The sequence below is a fragment of the Drosophila ananassae genome, chromosome 3R (assembly GCF_017639315.1).
Source record: "Drosophila ananassae strain 14024-0371.13 chromosome 3R, ASM1763931v2, whole genome shotgun sequence".
In the NCBI taxonomy this organism is placed as follows: Eukaryota; Metazoa; Arthropoda; class Insecta; order Diptera; family Drosophilidae; genus Drosophila; species Drosophila ananassae.
In genome coordinates, this window is record NC_057930.1 from 17,824,341 (window position 1) to 17,849,106 (window position 24,766).

Here is a 24,766-nt window from a genome sequence, read left to right on the forward strand (position 1 = left end):
GAAATACTTGAAAAATTTTACTGAATTCAATAAAAATATTATGTTGATATGGAATTAAGTAATTCCAAATAAACAAAAAAGGTTGTATTGTTTTTTATTATAAACGTAGTGTCAATGTCCGTGTAGACTTCTTACTTCAAACTATACTCCTCCACGTACTGGACGCCATTGAGCAGGAACCTGGCCTGATGGAAAGGTATGATTGGAAGACAGTCGCTGTTCAATCCTCTGAATCCCCCGAAGTCGCACTGACCTTTGCCCAAAATCTGGAAGACCCACACCATCGACTGGACGGTAGCTCCTGCCACAATGAGGAGCAGCAACTGGAAGCCATGAATCGGCTACCAGCTGAAGATCCAGAGGAGACAGCTAAACTGTGAGACCCAGGTCAGTGGCGTAGTATGTTGGAGTCTGATCCTTAAATCGGACCCCAAACGAAGGAACTATAATCACACTTATCATTCTTGACTGTTTATAAGATTTGGAAGAACTTAAATCCAGGATAAACTCAGTAATTGCGGAAAACAAACTCAACATTACACATGAACTTTTAATCATTTACAAGTCCGAGCCCTATCAAATCGGGTCCAAAATAATAAAAACCCTAAAAAATTTTTGTCATTCCATAAATCGGGTCAAGAAGTTAGTTTATTTTCACGTTCAAAGAGGCACATTTCAGGAGATTTTTGATATTTGAAAAATGGCATTCTCTGGACACGTAAGCCTATCAGGACAACTAATTCGCGATGAAATATATAGCGGGAAAACGCTCAACCGTCGATCCACATCTTCGTGCGGATCACCCGCCTCGCTGCTTTCGCCCAAACCATCGCCCCAAAGCATCCCATCCCAGAACTATTTGGCAAAGGACGAGAAGTTCGTTTCCATGTTATCTGTTGCCGAATTGGAGAAATCATCGCCCCACTCTACGGACAGTTGGTCAGTTATGTACGAAGGATTCAAGCCGTCTGAGAGCCCAAGTGACTTGATCCCCTCACTGCACTTCAGTTCTCAGGCGAGCTCCCTGAATTATTTGCGACACGTAGACAGTATGAAGGTAAGACCTAATAGCTTTAGTGGTATATAGTCTGGAATAAAGAGATCTACAAGTCCTTTTCGTCCTGGACACCAGGGACACCGTGAGCCTGATGCTGCCTATGCGAACTGGTACTCCGCCAAGCAGAGACAGCGCCAGAAGCAGATACAGCGCCTGAAGCGGGAACAAGACTACGACCAGCAGCGGGTGAAGGAGCGCAAGCAGCTGGCCCAAATGTGCTACGACCAGTGGTTAAAGGACAAAGCCCGTTTGGCAGCAAATCAACGGTTGGAAAAGCACCTTCAAACGGCGGCGATGCAAGCCAGCATGGCACTATCCAAAAGTCCTATCGATCCACCCTTAGCTTTGTCGAAGGCCGTATCACTGCCTATAAAGACAAGCCAACCCAGCAAGCCATCACGGAACGTATCCCAGGACGAGATTCGGAAGGTGGTGGAGGGCTGGTGGATAAAGAAGCAGCAGCAGCAAAGGGCCCAGCGTGAGGCAAAGAGGCAGGATATTATGTTCAAGGCTCTGGAGGAAGAGCGCCGCAAGCAAATGGCTGAGGTGGCATGGCATAAGTGGATGTCCACCGTGAACGCGAAGCCAAAGCCAGTGCCCCTCAACCAAGGAATGGACTCCCTTCGTGGCACCATCTCCCATTTGTATGTCAATCCCCAGCCTTGGCTGGGCCCCATCCAGTCACCAAAGTAATAGCCGGTCATTTTTGTATACACTATTCTGATTTGTAGTCTCTGTATTGCAACTAAATAAGTAATTTAAATTATATAAAAATTGTTTAGCCAATGTATTGTTCGAAAGAGAAGAAAATTAAAAAATTGTTAATCAGTAAAATGTATTTTTTGAAGTTATAATTATTTTTTAGAAGGAATTTTAGAAGGAGTTCATTTATAAAACACTATTGATCCAGATAAACAGTCTTTAGATCTGGAGAAGTCCTTCAGATACATAGGTCTTATATTTGTATTTAAAAAATATGTTAAATCTAGATATTGACTGTTTAATTCTAACAATGTACGTATTAAAAAACTGTCACTTCATCATACATAAAAATATTGAAACATTTGTATTCATCATTTGTAGTCAGTCACACCTATTTCGTATTAAATTTAAAAAAAAAATATGTGGATCATAAACATCTAAACTGAAGACTTTTCCCCGCCATAAAAATCATGGTGCCTTCTGCCATTCCCGATTCCAGCCATGGAAAAGATTCACCATCATCATCCAAGCCTCCAGTTCCGGTGCTGAATCCAACGAGCAGGAATCAGAAGCGCCGGCAGAGAAGGAAGCAACGCCTGCAAGACGTGCAACATTCGCTGTACACCCAGCGCTTCTCCAACTATCGGTTGCCCGTGGCCGCGGCGGTGGCCTCGTATTCGGAAGAACAGCTCCTACGGCTGGACAGCTACCAGTCGTTCACAGCTCCGCCCAGCGACCGTGCCGGACGCAGTCCCCTCTTTGTAGTCTCGCCCAGCAACTCGCCCTGGGCACGACTGCATATGGTGGCCTGTCCATGCAGTGGATGTCGCTGTTCTCTGCATATATCTTCCCTGCTAGGCCACTATTTGAACGATCATCTGCCGAGTATGGGGATTCCCCCGGTCGAGCTGAGGATAGGCAGACGTGTCTCACTGAGCTGCCACTTCAGCAGCCTCGAGAGCAATGTTAACACACTGCTGGGAGTATTTGTGTATCGTCGGCATGGCCTTAACCCACTCAAGTGCCAACGGAATACTCACCTGCCAACAAAATACCGCCACTATTCGCAGCACGACGCACTTATGGTGTTCGCCTGCCGCACCCAACACTCGATGCTGTGGCAGCAGCGCAAGACCAAGAACGATGTCCTGGCCATCTGGGTCAGCACTCCTCTGCAAAAAGCGACCATCTCGTTGCGCCTAACAGTGCATGCGGACAAATCATCCAGCTTCTACTCCAAGGAACTGAAGGCCCGCCCCATACATCCGGATAGTCGGCCGTGCAAGGATTTCATTCGGACCGACAACAATGTCATCTTGATCAGCTTCGATGATCTACGCGGATTGATGGACCTGGATGTGTGGCAGCAGATGCTAATGGTGGATATGAAGGTACTTGGCGAGGAAAAGTTTTAAAAATTCCAATAAAAAGAAGAGTGTGTTGAATATTTTTGGCTCTGTATTTTTTAATCTATAAGCTAAACATTGAAACATACATATGAATTTATAAATAATAAGAACAAAGTATCGGAGATTACGTTTAACTTAGCAGCTTCCTGCTAATCCAGGCTTCATAATTGCGCTTCCATTTCGTATTTACAATCAGCAAATTACAAATTTGGACAACTGCACAGTTTTACTTTGCTATTCACCTTACATATATTTCATAAAATTTAGCAAGTTACATTTCCAATTGCCGAAACTGGCAGAGAGTGATTTACAATTTTGACCTTACATAAAATTTTGACATTAAATATGCTAGATTAAGGTATTACAAATATATATATATATACGGTTGCATATATGGTAAACTTCATATCATCAAGGCTTTGGAAAAGCCGCATGTGCGACCCGCAGCTATTCAAAAATTGTACTAGAAAACAAGAGAGCGTCCCGCTAGTGTTGGTTGCTCTCCAACGCATTTGGTTTTTTGTTGGTGATTTTTGGGAGCGGCGCATCACTTTTAACACAACATAACAATGGGGAAAATTTTTAAAAACGGGAAAAACACTGTGCACACGATAAAAATTAAACTAAACAAAATCCAGTAAAACAGTGTCGCCTAGTGTAAATGGCCGGAATCTGGCTCCGACTACCCAGCCTTCTGAGTCAACTTCTGCTTTTGCAGAGCCTCGAAAGCCTCAATTTCTTTCTTTTCTTTGGCTTGGTTGCGACGCTCGTATTCCAGCCGATGAGAGATAATGCGTTCAACAATCCGCTCCGTTGTCATTTCGTTTCCAGAATCGATCAACTCGAAGATCGCTCGTGTTTTGGGCAGGGCATATGGATCGCTCTTTCCATCCTCCAGCGAGATCGGTGTACGGCCATGGCAGACCACATCGATTTTAAAATGTTCTAGGAGCTCCTCTGTCACGCAATAGGGCGCACCAATCACAACCTCGTTGACAAACTGTAGATAGAATACATGGATAAAGGGTACTCTTTTAAAGGTTAAAGTATGGAATAAGTACCTTGCATGCCAAGACGCTAAGAACGCGCTCGTGAAGATTCATAATTGGGTAATTGCTGCCCTTGTATGAGTTGACCACAGGATCTGTGTGTAGTCCAACAATCAGATAGTCCCCAAGTTTCTTGGCCTTTTCCAAGAAATCCAAGTGTCCCACATGAAAGAGATCAAAGGCACCAGCAACATATACCTAATAATTTAATTAAATATTAAAACTTTTGAAACAAATCGAAGAAGGGTTAGAAAAACTTACAATTTTGTCGCCTGGATTGGGGGACTTGCCATCGCTAAACTGTATGATCTTTTGGGTGGTGGGCAAGAATTGACTGCAACCCGTCCATGGACTTTTGGCAGCCGAATCTTGACCCATGTTGGATGAACCTGAACGGAATTTTATTTGATGTTTTAAAATGTTCACTGTTTTTTGTAATTTTTTTTGTTTAATTGTAAAAGCAACAGACAAATGCAGCGTGTATTAATTAATTAGCGGAATTTACGTTTAGGATTGGAATTCGGTTTTGATTCAGATTCAGATTTGGTCATTTTGCATTTTTGAATTCATTTCGCGGCACGAACACGCACAGGACATTTTCATAATTATTCAGAGGATTCATAAATATTTTTTGATTATTATTTTTTTTTTTTTTTGGTTAGTGGCAAACAGTGCGTACATAGAAATAAAAAAGAGAAAGAGTAAAGATGTAGAGCAAAATAAAGCAAAGAATTAGTCAGGGTCAACAAGGTCTGGTAAGAAACTAAAGAGTAGATACATCTATGCGCAATATAGATAGGCATTGAATCAAATTACTAACAGACACATAATGTCCTTACTTAGAACTGATTTCAACGAATTATTATGCGCAGCATGCAGAAATATAAGTAGAGTTCGAAAGAAATATAATTCCGAATAGAGGTGATACGAAAAAATAGCTTAAAACTGTTAGTAATTGTTAAAAATGAGAGTAAAATGGCATTTTTGCACAACACGGACTTGGTGCTATGTGAGAGATTTAAAATTAAACACAAAAACGAAGACACACTCGAAGATGAAGGCGATCAAAAAGCAAGTACTACCTTCTTTCTCAATATCGTACTCGGCGGAACCCTGGCGGAAGTGGTTGCGGGTGAGGAGCAACATGCGACCCACCAGATCTGTAGTCGAGACTCCAGCCGTGCGGCGGACTTCCCTGAATATGAGACAAAGTGGAGGGTTTAGTTGGAACTTGGATTGGATAAGCAGATTCTGACTCACCTGTAGCGGTTAGCTGACTTGACGAGATGGTATGTATCCACTCCCTCGGCAGTCATTGTAATATCATCTGGAATGGAAACAAAATAATTAGTCTGGTGAGCCATTAGAGATCTCGGGATGACAACTCACCACCATGGACACAGAAATCACAGTTGTGTTGGTCAAGGACCTCCAGAGTAGTAACATAGGGAGCACCAAGCACCACCTCGTCCACCCACTTGATGCCCTTCACCATCTTGACGCGCTCCTCCTCGGTGAAGACCGGAGGTCCCTTGTGCTTGGCGATCTCCTCGTCGGTGTGGATGCCAACAATTACTTTATCGCCAAGAGCTTTGGCTTGTCGCAGGGAGTTGGCGTGTCCGAAGTGCACCATATCGTAGCTGTAGAGGAAAGGGAAACCTGTTGTTAGATAAGACTGAACAAGTTTCTTTCGTTTCCGGAAATGTTATTCTACCAAAATTGAATTATATCTCCGATACGAATCTTCTAAGAAGTAGTCATGTAGCAATAATGATGACAGCAGTCAGCTTGGCAACCAAAGTGGCACTCCATGACACTCCAAACATTTGATGGAATTATGGTGCGTTAAGTAACTACTATAATATTTAAGTTAGTTGAAAGTAGTTGGGTTTTGCTTAATGATGCCAATAGTGGTTGGCCATAAACTCGCTAGTCATTCGGCGTAATTTACATAATTGGAGTTTAACGAAAGACATGCTAGTCTGGTGACTACTGCAGAAATAAATTAAATAATTGAATTTAAAGAATTCCCCCCCAGTTACGTAGACAAACATTATTCGTAGAGGCACGTGCCAGGTCTATGTAGGTTTTTTTTTTGATAAGCGACCAACGTGAGAGGCCCTTTAAATTCCATTTAATACCCATTATGTATGACTACCTTTTTGCACTCAAAATAATTGAAAGTAAACACTTTGAAGCTTGGAAATAAATTTTAATATTATATTCAGTGGGAGATTTCCGATCTAGTGATTGGAAGAGCTCAAGAACAGATAGCATCTGGTATGAACGTGGTCCATTTTGTTAATGGAAGCAGAACCTTTGCTCCCGGAGATTTTTTGAATCAGAAACAAATCTATGCCGATCGAGGGAGGGGGATCGGAACAAAAGTAAACATCAAGCATACTATGTACCCGCAATCCCACAGACACTGGGGCCGCTTAATCAATTGAATGAGCAACACAGCAACGACAGCAATGCCGACGTACTTTTCTGATTAAAAAAATATCACGCGATTCTCAGTAGAATTTGTTCTCTACGACTACGAACCCCAAGTGCCTGGGACTGCCTAGTGGATTTGGTTCATGGAGACCCCATTATACTACTAGTACCAGCTCTCTTACAGTATTACGAGCTCTTCTAGCCCGGCCAAGTTCATTGACTTTAACTTTAAGAAAGTGGCGGGTACATTCGGTACATTCGGAATCAAAAAATCAATCTCACTTGCCTGCGTCAGAGCTGCGTCGGATGAGTCTGTGGATTGTGCTGATTAAGAGATTTTGGCCCATTTTGCACATGTGTGGCTTGACACTGGGTTATTATTTGTCCGATTACCCAGCAACATCGACATAAATATTGTTTGTTTATATTTTGGTTCGGCCAGCAGGGAGCTACTGTTGATTATTTGATGCTAAATATGCTGCTGCCCGGTTGCTTATCAGCCTCGAGCTGAATGGATCTGCACACTTTGACAGGCCTAATCTCCCCAAACAGTGTAAGATTCCTCAAATAACCCGGAAGTGGAGAGGAATTTGTAGTATTTTGTGCAATTTTAAACATTGTTAGTTTTAGAAACAAGAGTATTAAGAGCTCTAGAATGACTTTTTCAGGAGGACATGGACCCTAAGGCTAAAAATATAAAAATTGCAACTATTTAAACATTGCTGTTTTGTTTTTTGGTTGGTTTTTAAAATATTTTCCAGCTGAATTAACACACAGGCCTGCAAGCTCTGACCCTTGTCATATATACTAAATATATATGCAGAAGTGGCAGCGACGTGGCTGGCACCAACATATTGGTCCATAGCCGGGGCGAAACCCAAAATCACGTGATGTTCAGGGTCTACCGGCGTACATCCAACAAGGCCACGTAAGCCCGGCCGCCCGCCCATAAAAGAATGCTCTGATCCACAAAAGGAAGGGAGAGCTCGTCATTCATCAAACATAGGGGTATACACAGAGAATCGTACGATGATTTTATTTTTGTTTACTGGGCGTGTGTGTGCCTTTTCAAATTGGAAGCGGATGTACCTCTAGTATTTCTGTATATAAGAAGCCAAGGGGGGGATTGAGAGAAGACAACGAAACAAAACTCTAAACATTTTGTTGCAATTTATGAGCAACGAAACTTGTTGTGATAGGACAATTATCCATGTCGCCATAAAGTGAGTAACTTCTAACTAAACCGGTTTCTCAGTGCACTTCAGTGCTGATTGTGAGAGGGGGCGAATACTAGACTCTGTTTATTATTATTTATTATTTATCTTTATTATTTCTAAATTTGTGTCACTATTTTCCACCAAATACCACTACCAGAAACCTTTTTGTTTCATTTGCAATCAAGCGTATAGCGTTTGCCATTTTCCCCAGCCGACCTTGAACCTGAAATCGACATTTTCTATAAGCTTATATACTATACATATATATGTAGCTATAGCTGTGACTATAAGCTATATGCATGCGCCTCGGTTTGGCACATATTCGTTAATCAACGCGGAAACCCTGAAAACTAGTCAGTCCACCCAAAAATGCCATTTATCGCGCTCCGATTCCGATTACGGAATGTATTGGACCTGTGTAGAGGAGGCCTCTGGAGAGGGTGATGTAACACTAGACGGAGAACCGTTAGCTGTCCTACTGCCCTACCTTAACTGGTTTCTTAAATTAGTAGAATCCCTCCTATTTGACGGAATCCCGCCTACGACGCTGGTCGCCCTACCCGGTGGAAGTGACTCACCATCCGTCGCACCAGACGCGGACTTCCTTCTTCTTTGACTGTCCATTGCAAGGAGACTTGTTGTCAGTGCTGTTGCTGGTATTGCCGCAGCTGTCGCCGTTGGCCCGCTTTTCCTCCATGGCTAACTTATTGAATTTTCCAATTTAGAACGGCGTTCACTGTACGCACATCGATGTTTCAACGTAAAGAAAAGCGTTGTTTTGTTGATTATTTCAAGGCGAAAACTCGACGACGTTCACACTTCGAGCACTGGGTGTAATTTGTTCTCAACGACGTCGACTCTCGCTATATTTATTTCCCGAGCTACTTAGTTTCCATGCTCAAAGCCGAGAGTTCACATTGGGTGACTAGCCTTATCAGCGCGGGCGCATGAAAAACCTCTTGGGGCTGGGTCTCCGTTCTGGTGGAGGGCACTGTTACTTTCCGTCTCGCTTTGGTCGCACTGCCACCAGGCCAACCCAAATAGCCGAAAATAGCTAGAATTTATTATGTTTAGTTAATATTAAAATAAGCAATATTTTTTACAAAATTAAATATTTACAAATAAATTCCAAATTTTGAGAAATATCCAGCCTAGTCGAATCTTTTCACTTTTAGTGTTGAAAAATAGCCAGATTTGGCTAAAAACCAGCTATGTTGCCACTGCCAGTTAATTGTGGAAAGGCGTTTGGTCCCACTATACAGAAAACAATTTGATCAAGAATTTCGAAATATATTTAAAAAATAGTTGAAAATACAGGAAAATAAGTTGAATTTCTTCAAATACTACAACAAATTATACCATATTTGTGTTTATGGCTGTTTGATTTATCCTAACGAAAAATACTATTAGTAAGATCACTTCAGTATTGAAGTTAAGATATAAAAATAAAATAACAATGTTTGCTTTACAAATATAAGTTTATTTTTGAAAAGTGAATCGATAATTTACAATTTTCAAATATTTATTTCAAGCGGCCGTCCATGTAGGTGCCGAATGCAATAAAATGGCTATTTTAGGCGATACTATCGCAATAGCTGAAACTATCGATTACCTATTTAGCTAGAAATTTTTCTGCCAATCAAAAAAAAATATTTGCTGCCAAATAGGAATGTAATACACAACAAAAAACAAGAAATACGCAAAGCTAGAGAACATAAGAATCGAGAGAAACAGACCCGACCCTGATATTGAAATCATGCACCGGCACTGTCAGTTTGGGCACTGTTTAGTAGACAGCATCAAGTATATTTTTTAAATTTCACGTGCTAAATTCAGAAAAAATCCTTCCACAATTGCTACACGGTACGTTTCAAGCATTTAACCGCAACGGAGTGACCGCGATGTCGAAGCGAGGAGCGCGGCTCATGGCCTACGTCTCGGCCGAGGAACAACTGCTGGACATCTACTCACCGTTGGCAGGAGACGAGGTGGAAGCCATTGTGGATCAAAGCGCCGGAACAGAGACAGTACCTGGAGCGGACGTTGGAGCAGCCCATGTTGAGAATGCAGAGTCGAACTTGGACAGTAGCTTGCCCAGCGAGGACGTGCAGTTTCGTGAACATGACCAGAATCTGGATCCAGCAGTGGACAGCATGCTGCACGTGATCTCCAACGACTCGGACATACGTAGTCTGATCTCGAGCGATGATTTCGGTAGTGGCAGCGGGTTCAAGGGCTGGGACGAACACCAGTCGTGTACGAGCAACATATCCGACGGAGCGCACTATATTTATGGACTGTGCCGCCGCATGTTATCAGCCGAGGAGGCAATGGCGACGTCCACCGCCAATTGGGAGCGTACTCCAGAGAAACGCTCGCTAAGCTGCCATGATGTACAGATTAATGGTGTGTTCACCTTTCAGCCAAAATAATCTCTTTATATTCCCACACCTACCTTAAAATAAATATTAAAAATAATTCCTTAAAAACCTTCATTATAGACTCGCCTGAAGATCCTATTTCGTTGCTGCACGCTGTCGCCCACAATCCCAGTGTCCTGCTCACCAACGGAGGCGTCGACCAATTCGTTTTGGTTCCCCACGGAAACGAGGACGACGACGAGCTGCAGCCGGTCGAGGAACCATGCGTTATCTACGAAACGGTCGATGGCGAGAACATGGTCATGCTAGCGGAAGAGCATTGCTGTGAGATCCTCGTCGCCACGCAAGGAGTGGCTAACGAACAGGAGTTCGCTAGGGCCATACTGATGGCCGGCAATGGAGGTGGAACGCTTCTGGGTCTGCTGCCCGACGAAAGGAATCCGAATCAGCGTCTCAACGGGGCATACATTGAGGAGGTGATTGGTGGTCTCGGAGAGGACGAGGCACGATTGACGGACGGAAACAATGTCTACCTGAGCGATGCCGCTCTCAGGCAGCCACTGATACACTCCGAAATAGTGGAGGACGAGGCGAACGAGGAGAACGAAAACGCCAGCTTTGTGGACGACACGCCAATGGAGGAAGAACGTCCCGACATCTGCCAGGTATACGATCATGAACTAGAGGACCACGACGAAGACGAAGACTGTGTCATGGAGCAGCAGACGCCTGTGCAACCCATTATGATCACGGAGCTGGAGGAGGAGGAGCAACCCCTACAGAGTCAACCTGCCCACAGGATGACCCGCGAGCATAGCAGCCCCACAGAGTTTCCAGTCAGCTCCTCGTCCATGCCGAACGGCAGCTATAACTATGACTACGATGACGATCTGATGGAAGGGCATGTCCCGTCGAAGGTGGCGCCATTGAAGCGAAAGTGCCCCCAACTGATGAAGAACACACTGTACGCGGAGGCCATGGACCGGAGGCTAGCCAGTATCTGTCAGGCGCAGCCCCAGATGAGTCCAGCGGAGAAAGTGTATAGCTGGGAGACGGCTGCCACGGAAGAGTGCTCGCCCGTCGAGGATGTGGAGAATTTCCAGGCTGCCTTTGAAGAGCACGAGGCTGTGAAGGCCCCGACCCAACAGCACAACTTTCTCGAATTCCGGGAGATGCTAACTCGCGACCTAGACAAAGTCACCCGCGATATTATGGAGGCGTTCGAGTCGGCGGAGGACGAGCCGCAGGACCGGGTGGTGCAGAGGCGTCTCTTGCACGTTCTGCCCACTGAAGAGACCATTGTGCTGGACGACGATGAGGACGATTGCTACGAAGTAGTTGACATGAATAACGCCTCTGTGACCACTTTGGTCCCGGAAAAGGATGACACAGAGGAGGAGATGCAGGATCACCCTGTCGCGGACGTGAAAACCATTGAAACTCAGACTCTTCCGGAGACTCAGAACACCAAAAAAACCTCCACCACAGACCTTAAAAAGTTCTCGCCCGAGACACCCGCAGATACATCCCCACCGACTCCGGGACTAGTGGCTAACGCTTCCCAGTCCCCGGCGACTCCAAGAGAAATCCTAGATTCCACGGATACTACCTCGGGCGACCTTGTGGGTGCAGGGGACCGACAGCTGGCCAACCGGGTCCTAGACGTCATGCGGCATCAAGCTCAACACCAGTTTATGGGACCGCAGCAGAACCAGATGTATCCCTACCAGGAGACGACCAGCGAGCCATCCGGTAAGTGTACTGCTCCAAAAAATAAAGAGAGTATGCTAACTGGAGTTCTTTTGCCCACAGAAACGCCCATGCAGATGGACTTGAACCGGGGACCTCAGTTCGCTAGTCCTAACGATGCCATGTTTTACGAGCAGCAGGAGTTCTGCAACTACCTGGGTCTCACCGAGCTGGCAACGGCCAACGCGGTGGCCACAGCTATGCGGGAGCTGGCCAACAGCACCATTGCTCGTCGCTCGCTTCGAGTGCGTCCCCAGCAGCAGCTGGACAGGATGCGCAGCGATGTGCGTGGAAAACGGCGGGGGAAGGAGCGGGAGCGGGATCGGCAACAAGGAAACGACAAAAACAAGCCAGTGAACACAAGCAGCGATGGGAGCACCGACAAGGACGAGAACTTCGCGTCCCAAGCGCCGCTTCCGGCTAATGAGGGGGATGTTAGTCTGGAATCAGTTTGCGAAGCGACTACAGAGCCAAGCGATCAGTTACAGCCAGTCCTTCCAGCCAAAGATGTTTCTCTGGCGGATCAGATGCAGGGCGATGGCTCGGATGCCAGGAAGGAGCTGAGAGAAAAGTTAAAAACGCCCGTCGAGGAAGAGCCGAACACCAATGACAAGGAACCAAATAAGATGAAATGGATTAACACGGACATATCCACCATGATGCAGGACTTGCAGAGAAAGAAGCTGGAGGAGCATCGGGCTAAGTCTGTGGAGGCAGCCTTCGCAAAGGTTTACGAAGCGGCTGCTCCTGCCCAGTCCAAGGTGCTTGAGTGTATGCAGCAGCGCTTGCGCCAGGCGCGCGAGAACAAACCCTCAATCTTCATCATTCAGGCGACCCACAACGCTCCCTCCCAGACGCATACGCCGACACCCACGCAGACCTCTCACATGTCATCGTCGCCGGCTCACCTAATTGAGGCCTGTGGCGATGTTTGTGCGCCGCATCCCTCCGCGATAGTCTCGTCATCCAAGAAGCAGACCCACTTCAAACCACAACCGGAGAAACCAGCAGCAAACCCATTGAAAGGCGCAACCATTGCTGCGAATACTAAGACAGCGAAAATACCGAAACACAGAAAGACACATGGAGCACCCAAACAGGAGACCCCTAGAGTTCCCAAGCGGCGGCGCACCACTGTGGCAGCTCCCCTCTCGGGGAAACAGCCTCGTGTCCGGGACTTGGTGACTCGCTCTACCACCCACTTGAACTCCAAGCTGCTGCGCAACCGCAAGGTGAACCTTCTCAAGAGCTACGCCCTCACGGATGAAGTGTCCCAGAACCGGAGCAAGCGGTTGAGTGGCGGCACCACGCAAAGCGCCAAGAAGGTGCCAACATCCAAGACTGCAAGGTCGGGCCTAAAGCGGACAGAGCCTGCGGAAAAGACCCTGCCCGAACAGCACCGCCTGCAGCAGCAGCAAGTGCCGCCCAACACCCCGCGCAGAAGCAAGGCCATCAAGCCGAGCACAACACCCACATCCACTTCCACCAACGCTCCCATCATACCCGTTAAGCGCACCAAACGCTTGCGTACCAAATCCCTACCAGCTACTTTTGAGAATGCCCCTGCTAACCATGTAGCTGCTGCTCCGGCGGCCACTCAGTCACCCAAAGTTGTACCTAAAATTCCTTCGGATGAGCACAAAGCTGCTGAGCGGGAGTCGACCCCCGAGCTAGCTTATGCCCAACCCGTTCTCATCTACCCTCCGACCCCACAACCTGCTCCCTTAAATTCTAAGTTCGGGGGTGAGCGGCGCGTACGCCAGAATGCGGGAATCGCGGCTCATCCTATCCCGGAGACCAACCTCCAATATACTCCGCCAGGCGGACTTCTGCGCCTCAACGAGGGGTCTTCGCAGCTTCCGAATCCCCTCAACCCGTTGCACGGTCTGGTTCTGTACATGTACTATGAGCTGGAGCAGTTGATCGTGGTGCAAGAGAGCTGCATATCCTTTTGGAAGTTCTCGAAGGTCTTCAATGTACTCCATCGTCCCCGGAATTCTGCCTCGCCTCTGGGTGGGATCCCCGAGGAACAACCTACCAAGGAGAAGGATCTAGAGGTGGAACTGACGCCACGGTGGATGAACCTTGGCCGAGTGCGGAGAACTACCACAGGTAAGACTTCCAGATCAAGCCCGGAATGAGGCACTTCATCTCACTTTTTGCACTTCACAGATATTGAGATCGAAGCTCCATTTGGCAGCCGGATGTGTGTGCACAACTCCACGCCCGTGTACTTGGAGATGCGCTGTCGTCCGTTGGAGCAACATAAACGAGAGGTGAAAATGACGGCGCTGCACGTGAATGTGTATTATTTTTGTGAGGAGGAGTTGCGGCCCCGTATGCATTCCGTGCACTTGGATTCCGTAAAATGGTAAGTCTTAGTGCTTCTTGGTAATCGAAAGAGAACTTGGTAAGAGAAAGAGAAAGAGAACGATCCAGAACTTGTTTCATCCCGCAGCGAACCATCGAACGTGATATACACAAGTATCGCAGAATCGAGATACTTCGTCATGGCCTGGCAGCAGGAGATTGTGATGGGGAAGCCACGCTCCGGCATCTGCAAGTACTCCCTCACCCCAACGCTGGACACACTAGCCTCGATACGGGGGTTCAAGCAGCTGCGCCACGAGCTCTATCACATCGAGTGCCTGTCGGAGGACCGCTTGATTGGCTATGGATACTCCCGAATAACCGTCTGGGATCACCGCAGTGGAGACACACTGATGAACTACGATTTGGGACGTCCGTTGGGCAGGTGCCTGGCAGCGATGCACTATCCCAGCCTTGATGTGGACCAGAGCAGTATGTTGGTGCTCTACCAGCTCATGCAGGAGCCGTCCAGCCAGGCTCAAATTCATGTTATCGCCTGCGAGCTGTCGCATGCCACGCCGTCGCACCGCCTGTTGCATGTCCATTGCCTGCCGTCGCCACAGTTCGAGACGCCCCTGGAGTCTGTGATGACCGGGGATCACCTCATCATAAAGTCTGCGTCCAACGACGAGGCTTGGATTAGCTCCGTCGACCCGCGTCAGCTAACCTATTTGGCGCCCCAGGCTGACGGAGTGCAGCGCTTCTACGTCCGACACAAGTCGCAAGTAATTGAGATGTCGCCAAAGTCGCTCATGGTGGACAGCATTGCGAACCACATGCTTAAGCTAGCCCTCCAGCAGCAGCAGAAGCAGCATCAGCAGATGGTTGCCCCAATAACTGAGCCTTCGCGGCCCAGTTGTGTTGCAGCTATGCCAGTGTAGATAAATTGTAGGTAGTCGTTGCCTTGAAACAAGTATTTTGTGTTATTGCCACACTCTTTGTTTGAAAACCACTTGGATGACCAATCTCTAGACGCCTTAATTGTGCCCAAGTACGTGTCCAGAACGTGGTGCGAATATAAATTTATCAATTGATTAAAATCTGATAGTTAATCCGTAAAGACCGACCCACATCATCATCCAGTTGTTTCATCTAGATTCTAGACTAAGTCTTGCGTTAAGATAATAAGAGAACTAAGCCAGGCCTACACTTTTGTTGATTAAGTATTTTTAATTCATTGTTTTTCCTTTATATTTTCTCAAAGAAAAACAAAATCCTTCAACTAGATTAATAATTAAATATTCTGCTCTGAGCTGAACTAGCCGAGTAAGTGTCATAAGTTCAAAGGAAACACCAAACACCAAAATGAAAAATGAAAAAAGATGTCATTAAATGGAAATATAAAAAGAAAAAATAAAAGAATACTTTTTATTAAATGTCATAATACTATTTGTTTTTAAACCTTATTATTTTTTAAACCACAAGTGCCTTCCCCAATAAAAGAACCACTTATTTTTCTTTGATTTTTTTTTTATATTTAAAACTACTTTTGCACACAATCTATTATTTTTAGCTAAACATTTTCGGTCGCCCTCCCGAGATGCTACATTTCTAACTAGTTCTTCTTAATTAATTACCTTTTAGTTAGTCGTTACGATCTAGTTTATGTACACGAGCTTTACTTACAAAAAGTAAAATTCATCTAAAAGTCGCGAGGCTGCGGCGCCCAACTTTACAAAAGAGAATGTACGAGGATGTGGATACGTAAGACGAGGATGTGTCCAGGAAGCATCTCAAAATTCACAATTCCCTCTCTCAGCGGATGAGTTAAGAAAGTCTTACGTGTCTAGTAAAGTACAAGAATTTCAAATTTAGTTTCTCTTCTATCATTTACAAATAATGAATCCTGAAAAAATATATCTACTTTGGCGGACACTACTTGAGAGTAATGGAGACCCGTGGGTTAGCACTGAAGCTGGGGGGCGGGATGGTAGCAGCTAGCACTACAACTCCTTCTCCGGCTTTTGGCTTGACGTCCCCGTCGCCGTTGCCGTCTCATTCATTCGCTGCTCCTTGGCCAGCTGCCAGCGCTTGAACTCCACCATCTGCATGACGCGAACGCGGAGCGGGCTCTTTCTCCTCTTCATTATTGCCGATAGTTTTCCAAACTCTACACTGTACATAAACACGACTGGAATGTTGACATCGTCATTCCCGTCACCGGACATAGCAAACATGGGCTGTGTCTCGCCGGAAGATCCCGGGACGTTATCACAGACAATTACCGCCGCTGCCCCCGACTTCTGGGCTAGACGCGCTTTGCTCACGAAAGTGCAATCGCCACGTTCGGCGATCAGCACCTTGCCCTTCGCCTCCGCTGCGTTGTCCAGCCTGTCGTCACAGGCGCGCAGCGGATTGGCCAATACCACGTCGCCCTCCACAAACTGATCGCCAATTAGCTCCGGGCTAAAGTGCGATGGTCCGGCCATCAGGGCGGCCCAGTCCTGGCCCTTATCATCCGTAGTGAAAGCCACAGCCTAAAGGGTAAAGAAATGGTTTAATAACACCTCATACCAATACTTTCATTTCAATTGGACTAACCTGTAATGCCGCCAGCTGGTTCATGCTCTGCATCTTGGTTAGTTCAAGCATCTCCTGCATGAACTGCAATCCCATTTCGCCTTCCTCATGGCTCTTGGCCTGCAAACACATGGATAATGGAATATTTAGTCATTTTTGTGCAAAAGAATGTGAAAATGATGGCAGAAAAAGAGTGTTTTAGAGAAGAAATTCCATGCGAAACCAAAAAACGCGAAAACAGAAATAAAACTTACATTATAGAAACTATGAAACAGTCGCACCTTGCCTTGGCTGCGGTCGCCTACTGAAACCATGGTGATGCCCATGTCGTAAACAGCTCGCAGATGATCCGCATTGCTTGCCTGAAAGTCCAGGGCACTAAGTCGCTTTCCGCCGCTGGTACGCGGGCACGAGCCCGTAATGAAGTTGCGCAATGGTTTGCGTACTTTTTCAGGAAAAAGCTTATTGGAACTGGGGCAGGTGCGCATGAAGTCGAGTACGTTGTGCTCTTCTGTTTGGCGAAAGCCTGCAAATGATTATTGTTTAGTGGTCGCTATTTTAAGAAACATCTGCCAATGAATGCCATTACGTGGCGGTTTACTTACTAAAGGTTGCATTCCCCAACTGGGCGATCGAGAGGGGCAACAAGTGCGCCTCGGTTGTGAAGACAAACTCGTCAATGTTGATTATCAAATCGTGGGGATCAGAGAAGAGCAGAAACAGGTACTTGATTGTCTCGGAAAGGACAAAAGAATCCATCCGATCCTCGTGCTTTCCGGTGCGAACATCATTGACGGCCGCATAGCCACAAGAGACCTTCGCATACTGCTGGAGGGTCTTGAGGGCACGCTTGCCGACCTGCAGATAATGATGGTCTCCGGTGGCCCGGTACAGGAAGTACGTGGACTCGATGAACTCGGGACGCAGTGGATGCTGGCCCCAATGGATTTGGAAGTCTACGGTAAAGGCCTCTGGAATAAACGTGTGCATCTGCATAACCTATAGAAGAAGTCTCATAAGAAGATGTACTCCAAATACGACATATCATCACATACTTGATACAACATCTCGTGCGTCTGGACGGCGGGCTTCAGGTCGCCGGAGAGGACTTGCAAGCCTGGCCAGAATGCCAAGAGCGAGTCCATGAAGTTCTTGGACTTGGCATGTGGGCGGTGCATGAGGACGTCCAGCAACATGGGTCCCTCGCTGACGTACTTCATCACGGCGTTATAGTGGCGGTTGAATCGGGCTAGGTACTTGTCGTCGCCAAGCAGAACATACGACTTGAAGAGGTACTCGTAGTAGCTATCGATTCCCGCTCCGACTCCAGAGTCGCGGCGCACCCAGTCGCCGGAATGGACATTGAGCACGGTGCCCATCAGGTCGGAGCCGCGGTGTCGCAGTTTCCACAACGCATCCATGGCTGCATGAGCACGCACCTCAAAAATTGGATCGCCGGTGAGGCGGGACAGGGCGGCGAATTCCAAAAGAATGGTACCCGCACACGCAGTGCACGTCTCTCGGGACTTCTTCAGCTGCGGGTCCTTCATACCAAGCCGTAGGTTGACTCGGGCGTGCGGTATTCCCGTGGAGGTGTTGAACGCAGGAAGGAGGCGATAGCCCAGCTCGCGGGACATTTCCAAGAGTTCGCCCTTGTACCAGTGCATGGTGTCGGCCTGCTTCTGCAAGTACTCGGCCAGAATGTGGGCAGACAACAGGCCGCCGACCATCCGGATGTTCGTCTCGAAAACCGACACGATGATGTCGCTGTCGAACTGAACATCGCGAATGACCAGCTTTACGGCATGTTCGAACTCCTCGAAGTCGCCTAGAAGGACAAGCGTGTCCAAAGAATCCACCAGGGTCATAGAGAAGCTTAAAAAGAATAGGTCTTAAGTAAATATCTTTAAATTTTAGGCAAGACTTGCTTACTTTCCGAGAATGTCGTCCATGTCGCCTCGTGATGGCGTCACACCACGATAACGTCCTTTACAGGACAGTGGCATTAGTTCGTCGGCCGGATAGGCGTTCTCCATGTAGGCACGATAAGCATGGTAGAACATATCCCGGGCCTCTTCCCTGCGATTAGATCGAAAAGTTAGGAAACCAATTGCGATAATAATCAACTATTTTGATTAGATTATGGCGCATGTGTGTGTGCCAGACTCACCTCAATTCAGCCCTCTCCTTGTGGGACATGTTCTGCGTGGGCATGGAGGTTTCTGTGCTCAGGACACAGGCCACCAGGATCAGCAGCCCCAGTATGAATGTCAGCGCCAGCCGCTGGCCGGGACCGGGGCCGGGGCCTGGGCCGGAAGCGGGGAAGACGGCGTAAAGCGACATTGCGATTGGGTCAAAAGCAACTTCGGCAGCTCAGTTTGATGTTGACGTTAAGGTTGTTTTGTGTCTGTTTCCAGTTGCGTTCGTTGCCGTTGCCGTCGCCGTCGCCGTTGTGACGTTGACCTTCACTTTGAACGTGCTGTTGAAACTAATACGACTGTGTGTGCGTTAATGCTTGTCTCCGCTTTTGACGGCACCTCTTGGGCCCCTTGTCCGCTGAATTACCTTTTTAATATGAAACGGAAAATTTGTTGATTAAATCTGGGAACTAAAAAACGATGTAACAACAAAATTTGCTTTAAAAATAGCAACAAAACTGCTCACCCGCTGCCGAAACGACGACCTAATTTTCGAGTTCCGTCCGATGCTGTGTGTATGTGCGTTTACGCACTTTTTCCAGCAATTGTGCGTCGACACTGTGCGAGTCATGCATCGCAGTGCGGCAACGTCCCCAAAAACATTGTAATTGTTCCTAATCTCGTTTGTTGATTCTCTGTCCCAGTGAGAAATGACCACGACTGCAGGTAGCGTAGATGCCTCCAATCCCCGCCAGAGGTACTGCCACAATACTCCCACGATGTGTGATGGCTTAGGTGGGTGGAGTGTTTAGCCGTAGAGTGCTTTGCTGGCGATTTCCCAAGCGTATGTCTTATCAACGCCGCAATTTTCTTTATTTTTATTTTATCACAAAAAAAAACCACTTGCGCGGAGTCCGGCAGTGTGACCTAATCCCCCGAGTTGCTTTCGATATATATCGGCGATTGTTTCATTCAAAGAACGGTTCGCGCTACCGCCACCAGGTTTAGAAAATGGTAATTACTCCGATTTTAATATGGAACTTGGCTGACATTGTCTCTTTCAGCGGCGCAGCTTGGCGCCTAGTCAGAGGATCGGCCAATCCACCGCCTCCCGCAACGCCTTCACCCCGCCACTGCTTCAGAAGAAGAACAAACGGGCCTGCCAGAAGGATCTCCGGCTGGACACGGATGCGGATGAGGACAAGGAGAGGAAGCGGTTCGGGCTGCGCGATGCCACCAACTCAGAGATTCCCCTGCCAATTCGGTTCACCGCCAACAGTGCCTACGAGCTAGCCATCGCCCAGGTGCTGGCCAGGAAGTTCAAGGTACCCATCGACAACTATGTGCCCGATTACGGAGGAAATCGGTGCCTCGGCGTACGCCGAGTAGTCGTCCGGCGGCCCCTTCACGACCCGCAAGCCTGCAACGCTCTGGTACTCTTCCAGCCACCCAACTACACGGAGCATGAGCGAATGTCCATGGACCCGAGCAAGGTGCTCGTTCACGTTGTGGTGGATCCGCTCCTGAGCAACATCCTGCGACCTCACCAGCGCGAGGGCGTGCGCTTTATGTACGAGTGTGTGGAGGGCAAGAAGGGAGACTTCAACGGGTGCATCATGGCCGACGAAATGGGCCTGGGCAAAACGCTGCAGTGCGTGACGCTGGTTTGGACGCTTTTGCGGCAGGGTCCCGAGAGTAAGCCGACCATCAACAAGGCGATCGTCGTGTCACCCTCGTCTTTAGTTAAAAATTGGGAGAAGGAGTTCACCAAATGGCTCCAGGGCCGGCTCCTCTGCCTCGCCATGGAAGGTGGCACCAAAGAGAACACCATCCGCGTCCTGGAACAGTTTTCCATGACCTCCTCCAAATTGGGCACTCCCGTCCTGCTAATCAGCTACGAAACATTTCGTATATATGCCGAGATCCTTTGCAAGTACGAGGTTGGCATGGTGATCTGCGACGAAGGCCACCGGCTGAAGAACAGTGACAACCTCACCTACCAGGCACTGATGGGTTTAAAAACGAAGCGGCGGGTTCTCCTCTCCGGAACACCCATACAGAACGATCTCACTGAGTACTTCAGCCTGGTCAACTTTGTGAATCCCGAGATGCTGGGCACTGCTGCGGATTTTAAGCGCAACTTCGAGAACAGTATTCTGAGAGGACAGAACGCAGACTCCACCGAGGGGGAGCGGAAGAAGGCCATTGAGAAGACACAGGAGCTAATCGGCCTGGTCGATCAGTGTATTATCCGCCGCACAAACCAGATCCTCACCAAGTACCTGCCCATTAAGTTCGAAATGGTCATTTGCGTCAAGCTCACTGCCATCCAGCTCCAGCTCTACACGAATTTCCTGAACTCGGACCAAGTGCGACGCAGTCTAGCCGGTAAGCTCCGATCCTTTGGCATGTTACTCCATTACACAAAAACCTTTTTCAAGACTGCAATGAAAAGGCCTCGCTGACGGCCTTGGCGGACATCACTACCCTGAAGAAGATTTGCAGCCATCCGGATCTCATACACCAGAAGATTGAAGCCAAGGAGAAGGGATTTGAAAACTCTCAGAATGTGCTGCCAAGTAACTACAAGCCGAAGTAAGAATTCTGAGTTGAAAAATAATCAAATACTTAAATTTGGCAACTAATCTTCTAGAGAAATCTGTCCTGAGTGGAGTGGAAAGTTCATGTTGCTCGACTTCATGCTGGCCGCCATCCGAGCCGCTGGAAACGACAAGGTGGTCCTCATCTCCAACTACACACAGACACTGGATCTGTTCGAACAGCTGGCCAGAAAAAGAAAGTACGGTTTTGTGAGACTGGACGGCACCATGTCCATCAAGAAGCGCTCGAAAGTGGTGGACAAGTTCAATGACCCGGACTCTGAGTGCTTTCTGTTCATGCTGAGCAGCAAGGCTGGTGGTTGCGGGTTGAACTTGATTGGGGCCAATCGGCTGTTTATGTTCGATCCGGACTGGAATCCAGCCAACGATGAGCAAGCCATGGCCAGAGTATGGCGTGACGGACAGAAGAAACCATGTTACATTTATAGACTAGTGGCGGTGGGTATCTATACTTATTTCTTTCAAAGATTAGAATATAATTTGGGGAACATTTCAGAGCGGCACTATTGAGGAGAAGATCCTACAAAGGCAGACGCATAAGAAGTCACTGTCCAGCACAATCATAGACAACAACGAGTCCTCCGAGAAGCACTTTACCCGCGATGACCTCAAGGATCTGTTTAGCTTTGATCAAAAAATCCTTTCCGACACGCATGAGAAGTGGGTTTTTCTTTTTACTGATCCAAGTCCATTATTAATTTAAATATTTTACAGACTCAAGTGCAAGCGTTGCGTCCAAAACATTCAAACGAAGCCTCCCTCCGAAAGCACGGACTGCACATCCCACTTGTCCCAGTGGTATCACTGCTCCAATAATCGAGGACTGCCGGATAGCATACTAGCCCAGGCCTGGACGGACAGCAAATGCGTCTCCTTTGTCTTCCATCACCGGTCGCAAGCCAAGGAGGTTGTAGAAAGTCCCGAATCTGCAGCTGCCGAAGCAGAGTCTGTGGAGGAGGAGAGTCAACCAACCCAAAGAAAGCGCCCCTCACCTCCCCTCAGTGATGACAGCGCCGATGAAGATTTCATTGGATTCTGAACAGTTTTCGGTTTATTTTTCGTTTCATGAACCAGATTTATGTTAGCTCTGTAGGAAATGCGAGCTATTGTCGTTGATTTTCATTTAAATTTAAACAAAGTGTGCAACAAACTCCAGGCGGAGTCAATAGAAGCTTAGGCGGAAAGTCTGGCAAACGGCTAATTGCACCAGAGTATTCGTTTATTCTCTTAAATACTGATTAATTTCTGTTACTTTAAGTCACCAATTGTTGAACATTTTCGTTTATGTAGATTTCGAACGCAATGACAGTCGTCAGCAAAAAATAAAACACTAGGCAATGCTTGGATTAAAACCCTGTATAAATATTAAACTATTTGCAGTACTAACACAGTCAGTAGAACACTTTATATTGAAGTATTCAAGTCCGAGAGCTATACATCAATAATTTTATGCTCTAGCTCGCCCCAAACATTGCTCTTCTCCGGAGCCTTTTGCAACGGCGATGGCTCCTTCTGCAGTTGCGTTAAAAATCCACTAATTGCTTGATAGTACCTGGAACACATATATAATTAATTTAAGCACTAAACAGATTACTTAATTAGGAACTAACCCGTCTACTATCCATGTGTCGTTGTGCGAGCCGCCGGGAAACTCAAGCAGGCGCTTCAGCTCGCTGCCGCATTTGGCATACAGGGCGCGCATCATGCGCGGTGGCACTAAGTTGTCAGCAAGACCCGATATAAATAAAAATGGAACCGAGCACTTGCCTATCTTTCTAATGGACTGGTACTGAAATTATTTTTAAACTATTAGTATTAATATAAGAACATGTATGGCACCTCTAACCTTGTTCTTAAACATTAGATTTGGTATGTACTTCACAGAGGGATGCACCAGCTCCACTGCCATTTCTGGTATGCTGCTGAAGGTGTTCTCAACGATGGCACACATAACCTTCTGGCCGTAAACAGTGTCTGCAGCTGCGTCAATTACCACAGCGCCGCCGAGAGATCGTCCGAACAGGATAAGCTGTGAGTGGTCAAGGTCGTGGCGGGTGTACAGGTAATCGATGGCCGCCCGCGCATCAGTGACGAGGCCGCGTTCCGTTGGCACACCAGTGGACAGGCCGTAGCCTCGGTATTCCACCATAAGAACATTACAGTGCAAATGGTGATAGATGCCCCACACCTACAAAGAAAAGGGTGTTAGCACTACAAACTGATATCTCTTTGAGAATTTCTACAAACATTTTGCATTCGATGGCCCATGTTTCCGGCGTTGCCATGGAAGTAAATCAGCGTTGGCACCGACTTGCTTCGCTCCTCCGGCTGGGTGATCCAGAAGGCATGCAACGTCACCGCGTCGGGTGTCTTGATGCTAACTGTGATGTGGGGCAGGTTGTGCATGCTGGGAATCGGAATGTAGATTCGCGAGTTTGCGGGCAGATCCGGGTGGTAAAGCAACAGGTCTTGTGCATAGTAACATATCACTGCGGATGAAAATGATGTGTTAGACATGGAGGACCACTAAATAATATTCATGAAACGTACAAAGAAGAACAATTGCGAAGACGGCGAATGTCATATATCCCCCGTAGAAATAGTAGAAAATGAAGGTTAGCAGAAATGCAGCGAGAATTCCAACGCCGACTCCCCTCGACTTGGGCAGAGCTATGCCCACTTCCTTCATGGTCGCCTCTCGTCCAGCTGATCTACATGTCCAGCATAAAATCCACAACGAAAAACAAAACTCAATCCAAAGGAATAACAACTAGGTAATTGCGGAGGAGGAGGTGCAACAAAAACAAATTAGTGTTGCCCGATAACAATTGTGAAATCCCGCCAAATACTTCTCGATAGTTTCAGAACCTAAATAGAAACGGTCCCACTAAGTTTCGAAATATAATTTTTATTTTTAATCTATGTGTTTTATGTTTTTGAACACTTTAATGTTTAAAAAATTCTTTACTGATTATAATTAATAATCTGCTTATTGAGGGGTTTGATTTTAGCTACCGAAATGTGAGCTGCAAAGTTTAAGAAGCAACAACAAAAGTCACACAAAAATAATTTTTTCATTTAAAACTGTTTTTTTATTCCATGTTTTTTTGCATT

General features: G+C 46.9%; 7 protein-coding genes across 11 annotated transcripts; 4 read left to right on the forward strand and 3 right to left on the reverse strand.

Annotated features, from left to right (window-relative positions):
* Positions 1–552: 552 nt before the first annotated feature.
* Positions 553–1,895, forward strand: LOC6497160 (coiled-coil domain-containing protein 34). The gene is made up of 2 exons (XM_001962613.4): positions 553–1,057; positions 1,133–1,895. The coding sequence occupies exons 1-2, from the start codon at positions 701–703 to the stop codon at positions 1,748–1,750; spliced, it is 975 nt and encodes a 324-aa protein (XP_001962649.2). The 5' UTR covers positions 553–700; the 3' UTR covers positions 1,751–1,895.
* LOC6497161 lies at positions 1,895–3,206 on the forward strand. The gene has a single exon (XM_001962612.4). It carries the CDS (start codon positions 2,230–2,232, stop codon positions 3,172–3,174), a length of 945 nt encoding a protein of 314 aa, XP_001962648.1. The 5' UTR covers positions 1,895–2,229; the 3' UTR covers positions 3,175–3,206.
* Positions 3,200–8,877, reverse strand: LOC6498372 (ethanolamine-phosphate cytidylyltransferase). Of its 3 annotated transcripts, none has more exons than XM_014906618.3 (7): positions 8,452–8,877; positions 5,607–5,857; positions 5,478–5,544; positions 5,300–5,412; positions 4,479–4,642; positions 4,230–4,415; positions 3,200–4,168 (listed from the first exon to the last, which is right to left on the reverse strand). In XM_014906618.3, the coding sequence occupies exons 1-7, from the start codon at positions 8,568–8,570 to the stop codon at positions 3,851–3,853; spliced, it is 1,218 nt and encodes a 405-aa protein (XP_014762104.1). In that variant the 5' UTR covers positions 8,571–8,877; the 3' UTR covers positions 3,200–3,850. The 3 variants fall into 3 exon arrangements, with proteins under 3 accessions (XP_014762104.1, XP_014762103.1, XP_001962647.1); XM_014906617.3 differs by having other exon boundaries at positions 4,479–4,585; positions 8,452–8,876; XM_001962611.4 differs by having other exon boundaries at positions 4,479–4,606; positions 8,452–8,876.
* Positions 8,878–9,518: 641 nt separating this feature from the next.
* Positions 9,519–15,433, forward strand: LOC6497162. Its single transcript, XM_001962610.4, has 5 exons — positions 9,519–10,279; positions 10,375–12,006; positions 12,067–14,115; positions 14,176–14,374; positions 14,462–15,433. Exons 1-5 carry the CDS (start codon positions 9,775–9,777, stop codon positions 15,252–15,254), a joined length of 5,178 nt encoding a protein of 1,725 aa, XP_001962646.1. The 5' UTR covers positions 9,519–9,774; the 3' UTR covers positions 15,255–15,433.
* Positions 15,434–16,158: 725 nt separating this feature from the next.
* On the reverse strand, positions 16,159–19,700 carry LOC6498371 (ER degradation-enhancing alpha-mannosidase-like protein 3). Of its 3 annotated transcripts, XM_044716448.1 has the most exons (9): positions 19,558–19,700; positions 19,459–19,501; positions 19,064–19,390; positions 18,826–18,972; positions 17,949–18,768; positions 17,499–17,892; positions 17,148–17,419; positions 16,915–17,013; positions 16,159–16,850 (listed from the first exon to the last, which is right to left on the reverse strand). In XM_044716448.1, the coding sequence occupies exons 3-9, from the start codon at positions 19,234–19,236 to the stop codon at positions 16,317–16,319; spliced, it is 2,439 nt and encodes an 812-aa protein (XP_044572383.1). In that variant the 5' UTR covers positions 19,237–19,390; positions 19,459–19,501; positions 19,558–19,700; the 3' UTR covers positions 16,159–16,316. The 3 variants fall into 3 exon arrangements, with proteins under 3 accessions (XP_044572383.1, XP_014762100.1, XP_001962645.1); XM_014906614.3 differs by lacking the exon at positions 19,459–19,501 and having other exon boundaries at positions 17,175–17,419; positions 19,064–19,458; XM_001962609.4 differs by lacking the exon at positions 19,459–19,501 and having other exon boundaries at positions 19,064–19,458.
* Positions 19,701–19,918: 218 nt separating this feature from the next.
* LOC6497163 (DNA repair and recombination protein RAD54-like) lies at positions 19,919–23,011 on the forward strand. Its single transcript, XM_001962608.4, has 6 exons — positions 19,919–20,045; positions 20,096–21,419; positions 21,473–21,626; positions 21,685–22,090; positions 22,149–22,312; positions 22,367–23,011. Exons 1-6 carry the CDS (start codon positions 20,043–20,045, stop codon positions 22,689–22,691), a joined length of 2,376 nt encoding a protein of 791 aa, XP_001962644.1. The 5' UTR covers positions 19,919–20,042; the 3' UTR covers positions 22,692–23,011.
* On the reverse strand, positions 22,686–24,479 carry LOC6498370 (protein ABHD13). Its single transcript, XM_001962607.4, has 5 exons — positions 24,203–24,479; positions 23,900–24,141; positions 23,499–23,840; positions 23,263–23,441; positions 22,686–23,204 (listed from the first exon to the last, which is right to left on the reverse strand). The coding sequence occupies exons 1-5, from the start codon at positions 24,339–24,341 to the stop codon at positions 23,084–23,086; spliced, it is 1,023 nt and encodes a 340-aa protein (XP_001962643.1). The 5' UTR covers positions 24,342–24,479; the 3' UTR covers positions 22,686–23,083.
* Positions 24,480–24,766: the final 287 nt, after the last annotated feature.